Consider the following 10,531-nt stretch of genomic DNA (forward strand, 5'->3'; position numbering starts at 1 on the left):
GTGAGGATGCACTCTGTTTCCATGCCTTGTATGGCATTCAGGGGACCCAGATGTTACCCTGTGTCCTGGTAAGTAGGTACACATGCTCAGAGAGGGGGCCAGAGCTGTGTAGAGTCAAAGAAGCCCCTATGTGCAAAGACTGTAACTGAAGGAAGGTGGCTGAGACCATGGATGTCAGTAGTGAGAGCCAGTGTGTCACCGCCAAAGGTCTAATGGGACAAGTCTTACCTCAGTGGTCACCCGCCTAGCAGCTGAGCAGACCAGACATGTTGCAGCAGAGACCTGCAAAGGTCAAGAGCCTCACTACTTAAGGTGTATCCAAACACCAGCTGCATCAGTATCACCTGGGCTCTTCTTAGATATGCAGACTCTTGGGTTATCATCCCAGACCTGCTGAACCAGAGTCTGTACTCTAACAAGATACATAGATAATTGGTGTCACATTTAAGTTTCAGAAGCCCTGATCCAGAAGATATTGGGTGGGTCAAAGGCTCTGCCTCTCCCCTATAGCCCACCATGAGTTGCATGCCACAATCACCCTCTATAGCCATGTGTTCTTTTAGAGAGAAGTAAGAGGATGGGGAGAAATTGTGAAAGACTGAGCATTACCCAAAAGAGACTCCGTTATCTACAGAGACTGTCTGAATTTTTGAATTGGACCAAGTTTACTGGGTTGGACCCAAACTGGCCCCCCCCACCAAGATTAAATCAGTGGTGGAAAATGATGAAACTACATTTTCTTTGTGCATTTGAAAGTAGCAGGGTTAAATTATAAGGACTGCCATAATATCAATGTATCTGAGTGGCAGAGTGAATAAAGACTATTTCCATGTTTGTTTTTTATTAGTCAGGATTCTCACTCAGACAAGATGAATACTGAATTGCGTGGTTTCTCATTTACTGTTTCATACTACTCACCTCTTTTTAGAGTCTTTTGTATATTTAACTTTTTGGACTCACCTCTTAATGGGTGAATCCATGGGTCTATGACATGAAATATTTTTATAAATTTGCATAGCAGGGAATACAGCTTAAAGCCAGATTTGTTTTTTGTCCTAGGATTTAGTTAAGTCTGGACATGTCTGCACAGCTGGTAGGGAAGCCTGGCAGGGCTATCTACTTGTGGGACTAAAGATCGTGATGATAAAGAATTCATCTTGAGGGAAAAGAGTAGAAGTAAAGGAAAAATGATTGTTGAGTCTCAAAAGTATACAGCAAATCTTAAATTAGGCTTTTTTTGGTAAAAGTTTCTAAACATCTTTAACTCCCATTCAACAGATAAAGTGCCAGGCCTTGTGGGACTTGATTATGCTTAAGGAGGCATAACTCAGGATGTGACAGAGAGGCAATGAAAAGCCCAGCCCTTCTGGTCCAGTTGGTGCAAGGACAGTAACACAGGGTCAGAGGGGAGGTGTTTCATTCAGACTGTCTCTTACTTCATTAAGGAAATGAGAGGACATCAGGCATAAGGTCCTTCAACTCCCCAGTATTTTCCCTATAAGCACCTATATTTATATTCATCCTCAACAACTTTTGTCTCAGAGGATGTGATGTTACACTTTTTGCAAAATACCTGTGCCCTTCCACTTCTTTTGGGACCTCACTATTGTCCAGGAGAAAAACTTGCTTCTACCCTCTTAGGTTCAGTGTCCGGGGGCTTGCAAAATAAATGAACAAAGACAGATTAATAGGAGAAAAAGCACAAAATTTTTAAAAATTATTTTGTCATTACCTCTTTTTTATAGCACTTTAAAAAAATATTTATTTTTTATTTTTGGCTGCGTTGGGTCTTAGTTGCGGCACACGGGATCTTTGTTGAGACATGTGGGATCTTTCGTGGTGGTGCGCGGGCTTCTCTCTAGTTGAGGCCTGCAGGTTTTCTCTCTCTAGTGTGGCGTGCGGGCTCCAGGGCATGTGGGCTCTGTAGTTGTGGCATGTGGGCTCCAGAGAGCATGGGCTCTGTAGTTTGCGGCATGCAGGCTCTCTAGTTGAGGCGCGCAAGCTCAGTAGTTGTGGCGTGCACGGGCTTAGCTGCCTTGCAGCATGTGGGATCTTAGTTCCCCGATCAGGGATCGAACCCGCGTCCCCTGCATTGGAAGGAGGATTCTTTACCGCTGGACCACCAGGGAAGTCCCACAAAATTTTTATTAATATTTACATGTACAGGGGGCTTCCCTGGTGGTGCAGTGGTTGAGAATCTGCCTGCCAATGCAGGGGACACGGGTTCGAGCCCTGGTCTGGGAAGATCCCACATGCCGCAGAGCAACTGGGCCCGTGAGCCACAACTACTGAGCCTGCGCGTCTGGAGCCTGTGCTCCACAACAAGAGAGGCCACGACGGTGAGAGGCCCGCGCACTGCGATGAAGAGTGGCCCCCGCTCGCTGCAACTAGAGAAAGCCCTCGCACAGAAACGAAGGCCCAACACAGCCAAAAATAAATAAATTAATTAATTAAAAAAAAAAAAGCTGGAAATTATTAAAAAAAAAAATTTACATGTACAAGAGTTGACAGAAAAGAAGTAAAACTAAAGGAAGCTATTAGACTTGGGGGCTTACATACCATTTTAATGAAGGAAAGAGTGTTTGTGCTTTAAGGGATGATAAAACATGAAGCAACTAGAAAACATATGGGAAGATAAGGGTTATTTTAGTAATGTCTGTTTATTCAGACTCTTCTTGATGTTGACTCTATCTCTGGTGATAAGAATTGCTCTTCCAGGTGGTGGTGGGGGTACCTTCACAACGGGAAATTTATGCCCTACTTGGCAGATGAGAGGAGGGCAGAGAACTTTTCCTGCATCTGTTGATTCTCAGTTGCCTTCAGCTCAAAATAATCCATGGTGGCATACTTTGGGGTGGCATATTCTGATCCCCCCATTATATCAAGCATACCCTCCCTCTGTTAGAGCTTCATTCCTGCCCCCAGTTGCTTCTTCCTCTCTTCTTGCAAACATGCTCAAATCCTTCTCATCTTAGTGATCCTTCCACTGGCCCTTCCACATTCATTCAGAATGATATTTGTTGAGGACTTACCAAGAGTAAGCATTGACCTAGGTGCTGAGGATACTGTGGGTGAATAATGCAGACATAGGCCCTATCCTCCTGAAATGTATAGTCTTTTGTCTCTACCTCCTCTAATTACTATCCAATCTCATTTCCTTTTCATCCAAATCTCAGAGTACTCTACTCTGCCTGAACTTTCTTGTATAATCTCTCCTTAAATTGGTGCCAAGCTATCTATCACCCAAACCAGAAACCTATGAACTTATTTCAGTTTCCTCCTGCTCCTCACCCCACACATCACTAAGTCCAGGTGTTGTTACCTAAATATTCAAAAGATGATTCCCCTCCTCTCCATTCCGACCACCATGTTTCTAGACTGGCCTTGATCATCCCTTGCTCATCCGTGGTCATTATGATGCGTCTCCCTGCCTCTAGTTTCAGTTCCATTAAATCTGTCCTCCAGATGGGAGCTATAGAGGTCACTCTAATGCTTTTAACCCCTCAATGACTCTCCATTTCCTACAGGATAAAATCTGAGTTCCTCAGTGGGGCCTCAGATTTTTGTCACAGCCTTCATCTCTGACCTTACCTCTCATAACTCCCTGACTTGCACTCTGTCCTTGTAAGTCTCCACATATGGCATGCTCGGTAGGTGTATGTGCTTAAGCTCACAACAACTGGGAACACTCTTTCCTGGGCTCTTCTTGCACAGTGACACTTAGCTACATTTACCTGCAGACTTTCCTAGCTTTATTCTTCAAGCCTCAGCTTTTTATTACCTTCTCTAAGAAGCCTTACCAGATAGTCCCCCTTCCTGGAGGGAAGGATGGGTGTCCTTCCTCTGGTTTCCACAGTGGCTGTGTGTGTCTACCCATCACTATGCTCTTATATTCTAACTCTCCGTTCTGTCTTCCTCACCAAGCTGTGAGCTCCTTTAGAAAAGTGTTTGATGCTTGGTAGGCAGTCAATAACTATTTGTGGAATGAGGCCCAAATAGACCTTGATTTGGGCTTTTCCATGACTGGATGAGATTCCCAGGACTACAGACATGGAACCCAGTTCTAATGGTGGTTTGATTCTGCAGTGTCATTGGAAAGCCAGCATCTCCTCCGAGAGATGAGATGCCAATGGCTCTACCTTAGCCTTTCACTACTGCTCCATTAAGCCTTTTCTGTGGCAGGAAATCACCTTGATCTGTGGAAACACCCATGATGCACAGTCATGATCACTTGTTTTTAATTCCTGCCTAGCTCTTATCCCTGCACATTGGCATCTCTTTTTATGGAGAAGAAAATCAGATGTTTAAGGGTGAACTTGGGGGCTGAGCAAACAGATACTGATAAACTTGAGAAAGAAACTGTGTAACATGTCATTGAGGCTTTCGGTGTCTGAGACCTAAGGTTTTGTTCATCACCCAATGTGTATAAATGTGTATTTACATGTTAAGCATTCTTTTAAAGTCACTGTAGCTTCACTATGATCACAGAATGAGGATTCTTGACTATGGCGTGTCATGAAGGTATTCAAGCCCCCAGTGTGAAGACTGAGACCAGCAGTTAGATGACAGGTAAACCCTCTGTGGAGACACACATTCCCCTTACACACACACACATACAAATGCTAGCGCCGGAAAGGACCTTAGGGATCATGTTGGTGAACTTTCATTTTATAGATCCAGAAACTGAGCCTATTAAAGGCTTAAGTTTGTGTTCTCAGATGTTACCTATGGACAGTGCTGGCATGCATTTAATTGTCCTGGAAAAAAAGGTTACAAATGTGAATTCCCTGTTCCCATCCCACCAGCAGGGATTTGACTCAGGTGTGGGTTGGAAATTATTGGTTTCGGTGAGTTGCCAAGTTATCCTGTCACAGTCAGGATTAAAGTATCGGTTCTCTGCTCTCTACACTACAACATATGGCCTCACTCCATTTATCTAATGAAATATAATCCCCCCCTCTTTTTCACTGAATTCACGTGGGACCCTCACTCTGTCATACAAATTTCTTGCTATTGCTTTCAGCTTCATGCTATTCACAAAATTGGATAAGTAAACCATCCTTGTTTACATCCACACGGTTTATAAAGTGTTCACAAAGACGAGACTATGCCAGGGCCTTTTAGCTCATATTAGAGTTTCATATGTGGACATCATCCCCTAACCCACATCCCTTTGGGATTCTTCATTTGCCTGATTGATCATCCTCCCACCTGAACTTCATCCAGTTTATATTTCTCTACCTTGTCCCCAGATCATGTCATTAAAGATGTCAAATGCCTGGCTGACACTCAAAACACTGTGTCTAATTTTCCCCTCAACTCACGGGCTTGTGAAACAATCAACAAATCCTTAAAAAATTAAGATGAAACTTTTCTGTTTCTTAATATTCTCTCCTGGTTTTCTTCATGTCTCTCTGACAATTACTTCTCTCATTCACTGGCTCTTTCCCTCTGTTTCCATCACTTCTGCATACATCATTCTACATATTCTCTTCAAGCTGTCTCCTCTAAACTGATGACTCCAAGATCTACAGCTATCCTGTCCAAACATAGGTCCCATAGTCCCAGCTACACGTAGATGTTTGGGTGCAGCCTTATATCAGAAATGCAGTCACTTTTTGTCTGCCAACACTCCTTTCTTAGAGAATGTGTCTTCCCACAGTCCATAAAGAGTAGTCATGTAAATCATTATTTGGCCTCATCTCTCAGGCCACAGCTGATTTGATCAGACTGGCTACCTGATGCAAGCCAGTCCAATCAGATTCCCTTACCTGGGAATCCTCTGCCAGTGGGCCCTGCAACAGTAAGGTGATATAGGGCTTGGGACCTTGTCCTGAAGATAAATGAGCAGAGTAAGACAGTACAGAGAGAATCTGGGGCAGGCAGGGAAAGAGAAGCAAAGCAAAGTACAATATGATTTCAGAGAGAGACGGAGTGGGTGGTTGCCTGAGGATCTTCCAGGGCTATTGAGACTCTGCTCTATTGCCCTCATTGTAATTCATGAAATTCAATCATTCACTTTTCAAATATCATTTGACAAGCTACTTTATGTCAGGAACTTTGCTAGGTACAAGAGATACTTTGTTGAATAAGAAAAATATGATCTCTGACCTCACAAATCTTATATTTGAATGCCTTCTCACAGTAAACTCCGTTTTACTTGCACATGTTTGAGTGGGCTTGTTTCTTGCAATCCAAAGATCCATGATTAGTGTATAAGTTAATTCTTAATATATCTCAAATCAAACTTGTCTTCCTCACTACACCAGCTCCTTCTCCAGAAACCCAATCTTGGTCAGTGAGTATGGTGAGTGGCACACCCAGTTTTCAAAAGCAAAAACCTTATAGTTGCCATTCATTCTTCCTCTGCTTCACTACATATCCAGTCCCTAGCCAAATATTTTGGATTCTACCTCAGAATATCCTTCCCTTCAGACATTCTTTTTTATCCTTACTTTTATCCTGCCTCAGATTAGATCCTTGACACCTCTCACCTGCAATGTTTCCACCACCTCTTATCAGACCTACCTGTTGATCTTGACATCCACCTCCTAAACATGTCCATTGGCTCCCCACTGCCCCAAAGACAAAGTACAGACCCCTTTTACAAAGGGCCTACATGACCTGGTCCCAGATTCCTCTCTATCATTCTCTCCAGCAAGTTGTATTCCAGTGATTTCCAACTACATGAAACATCTAGCATTTTCTGAGTTTGTGTTTTTCTAATACACGTTTCTCTCTGTCTAAAAAGGCTTTTCCCACATCTCTGCCTGGTAAACTCAACTTTTAAAACAAGCTCAAAAATCATCTTTTCTGACCTAGGCAGAAGACATGTTCTCTTAAGGCATTCTGTTCACCTTCAGAGAGTCTGGAATCCAGACAAGGGTGAAAAGAGATAACAATAATTCTCTCTTGTGCCTTGTGATTATCCCATTTGGGATAAGTATGTCAAGGTTATACCACTTGAACCATATAACAACCCAGAGAGGCAGATAAGGGAGGAATGCACCCCACTTCATAGATGAGAAAATGGGCTTAAAGCAACAAATGTCCTGTCTAATGTCATGTGATCAGTCAGTTAGGACCCAGATTCTAGAGACAGGTCTTTGCAAAATCCTGTCACATAAAAGACCTGACTCCAGGTATTTCAATAGTTCTGCAACATATGATTTTAATTTCATTTTAAAACACATATTTTAATAATTAAAAAAACTGATTGAGATAAAATTCACATAACATAAAATTGACCATTTTAATCATTTTAAAGTGTGCAGTCCAGTGATTTTTAGTATATTCACAATGTTGCACAACCATCACCACTACCTAATTCCAGAATATTTTCATCAATCCTGAAAGAAACACGTGTCTTCCAATTCTGCCCTCCTTCTGTCCCCTGGCCACCACTAATCTATTGTCTCTGTGGATTTGCCTATTTTCGACATTTCACATGAATAGGATCACACAACATATGGCCTTTTGTGTCTGGCTTCTTTCAATTAGCATGTTTTCAAGGTTCATCGATGTTGTAGCAGGTATCAGGACTTCACTCCTTTTTATGGCTAAATAATATTCCATTGTATGGATATACTACATTTTGTTTACCCATTCATCAGTTGATACACATTTGGTTATTTCCACTTTTTGGCTATTATGAATGATACTTCTATGAGCATTCATGTGCAAGTTTTTGTGTGAATATATATTTTCAATTCTTTTGGGTATACTTCTAGGAGTGGAATCGCTGGGTCATGTGGTAAAACTTTAACTTTTGAGGAACTGCCATGGATAAAAGCTACATGAGCAATATTACACACAGTCATCCCTCAGTATCCTCGGGAGGTTAGTTCCAAGACCCCTCAACAGACACCAAAATCTGTGGATACTCAAGTCCCTTATGTACAATGGTATAGTATTTGCATATAACCTATGCACCTCCTGTTGTACACTCACCTCTAGATAACTTATAATACCTAATACAATGTAAATGCTATGCAAATAGTTGTTATACTGTATTGTTCAGGGAATAATGTCAAGGAAAGAAGTCTACGTGTTCAGTACAGATGCAACCATGGTAGGCCTAACTACATAGTACATGTCAGCAACAACATAACATTTTCTTTCTTTCAACACATAAATTGCTTTTGTTTAATGACCTGAATGGGAAATACATAAAATAAAACACAGAATATTTAAAATACAAGTACATATAGAAAATATAATTATAGAGAAATATAAATTCATTCTCTCTCTCTCATACACACACACACACACACACACACACACACACGGTGTTAACACTCACCGAAACCCTGGTTCTCCTCTCTTGATAACCCTGCTGTGATGATGATGACGAGGACAGTGGTGATGGCTGTTGCATGGGGCTTACAGTGCTGATGCTATGAGTCGATGAGATGTGTGGTACTGCAGGCAAGCAGTGAGACAACAGGCCAACTCACACCTTCTTACAGGATGTCAGAAGGATCATCTATGCCCGGAAAACTGGCTTCCTATTGCAGACACTGATGCTTTGGAGGAGGCTGCAGCGGTGACATAGTGTTAGGAGGCAGGAACATCACTTCCACATTCTCACCAGTGAAGCAGGGGGGTTGGGGATGACTGGGAGCATTGTCAATTATGAGCAGGGCTTTGAATTGCAGCACTTTCTTTTTGAGGTAATTCTTCATGTCAGAAATAAAGCACTGGTGGAACCATTCCAAGAACAAGATGGAGTTACCCAAGCCTTCTTGTGTTACCAGAACACTGGCAGGCAATTTTTGTTTTTGTGCTTAAGGGCCTGCAGATTGTGTGCCCTGCAAACGAGGCCCTGGTTTGATCATGTGGCCTACTGCGTTGCCACCCAGCCCCAGAGTAAGGCGATCTTTCCAGGCCTTGAACCCCGGGGCCTGCTTGGCGCTCCTGTGGATGTAGGTATGATTGGGCATCTACTTCCAGAACAAGCCTGTTTCATCACAATTGAAGACTTGCTCCAGAAAGTAGTCTTTCTCTTCTACGAGTTTCTTGAGCTCTTCTGGGAACGCTGATGCTGCCTTGGTATCAATCGATGGCGATTCTCCTGGGATCTTTAAGTTCTTGAGGCTGCAGCGCTTTGCATGGCTAGCCAGCCATCCCTTACTAGCCTTCTGCCCCTTAGGCTCGCTCTCCTCAGCCCCTCACAGCAGGGCTCACAGAGGCTAAGTGCTTTTTCACACATCATTTTGCCATCAACAGGGATATGCTTCTGTGACTTGTCCTCTAGCCACACATTTAACGCTTTCTCAGTCTTTGCAAGCTCTTTATCAGGAACCAGGGAGACAATTTTTCCCCTTGTAGCGGCAGCACTAACACTTCCACAAATTCCAGCTTCTTTCTGCTTTACTGTGCGAATGCTTGATTCGTTCCTACTGACCTCAAGGCCGACTCCCACAGACGAAATGCCGCTTTTCAAAAGAGCTAAGATTTCCATTTTCTCGTTGAGAGATGACGCTTCACGCTCCCTCTTTGCCTTTGAGGGATTGCTTTGACCACTTAATTGCTTTTTAGGAGACATTGTTTCATAGAAACAAAGGTTGCACACAATACAAATAGGCAACGAATGAGACGTGAGGCGCTCAATGCTCACGCCCGTTCAGGAGAAACTGACGACGACCTGTGAACCGGAAGGAGGCTACAGCGGGGTGTGCCTACATAGCACGTCACTTTCATGTTTTCCGCGCAGTGCTCCATATGAGGCAAATTAAGTTTTGGTTTTTGGAACTTTCTGGATTTTTAAAAAAATTTTTGATCCGGGATTGGTTGAACCCTTGGAGGCGGAACCCGCGCTGGGGGTGGGTGGGTGGAGCAGAACCTGCGGGGCGGTGGAACCCTGCGGAGGCGGAACCCTACGGAGGCCGAACCCAGCGGAGGGGGAAACCCAGCGAAGGGGAAAACCCAGCGAAGGCGGAACCCAGCGGAGTTGGAACCCAGCGGAGGCGGAACCCAGCGGAGGGGGAACCCAGCGGAGGCGGAACCCAGCGGAGGCGGAACCCAGCGGAGGCGGAACCCAGCGGAGGGGGAACCCAGCGGAGGGGGAACCCAGCGGAGGCGGAACCCTGCGGAGGCGGAACCCAGTGGAGGGGGAAACCCAGTGGAGGGGGAACCCAGCGGAGGGGGAAACCCAGCGGAGGCGGAACCCAGCGGAGGCCGAACGCCGCGGAAAATAATGACGTGATAAACTTACCTGTAAAAATCTTTGTATACAGTCTTAATATATATTTTTAGGATAGATGCCTAGAAGTGGAATTACTGGATCAAATCCTATTTTAAGGCTCTTGATTTTTATGGTTACATTTCTCTATGAAGATTGCAACAATTTGCAAATCCTATTGAGGTATGAAAATGCCATACCCCACAGTCAGCCAACACTGAATGGTATCAGTTTTTAGCATTAGCTAGTTTGGTGGGATGATAGTATGTTTTTTCAGCCTTTTAAAAATTAATACTTAAGTTGAGTATTCTCTCTGTTTTATTGGAGTTCCTCGGACTGTTTATATCT

General features: G+C 43.6%; 1 protein-coding gene across 3 annotated transcripts in view; it reads left to right on the plus strand.

The window, feature by feature from the left end:
- Positions 1 to 1,151: 1,151 nt before the first annotated feature.
- Positions 1,152 to 10,531, plus strand: part of LOC309663706 (uncharacterized protein) — a 361,393-nt gene continuing 352,013 nt past the window's right edge. For 2 of the 3 annotated variants that reach the window (XR_014265415.1, XR_014265416.1), the window contains exon 1: positions 10,043 to 10,366. Coding sequence is in view for 1 of the 3 variants with exons in the window: in XM_082468056.1 (XP_082324182.1) it covers positions 9,724 to 10,218 (495 nt within the window). In the remaining 2 variants the exon portion in view is untranslated. Of the gene's footprint in view, positions 10,367 to 10,531 lie in introns of all 3 variants that reach the window. The other variant, XM_082468056.1, reaches the window with a different exon arrangement.

This window comes from Balaenoptera physalus (assembly GCF_965194825.1).
Source record: "Balaenoptera physalus genome assembly, chromosome: 7".
Classification (NCBI taxonomy): Eukaryota; Metazoa; Chordata; class Mammalia; order Artiodactyla; family Balaenopteridae; genus Balaenoptera; species Balaenoptera physalus.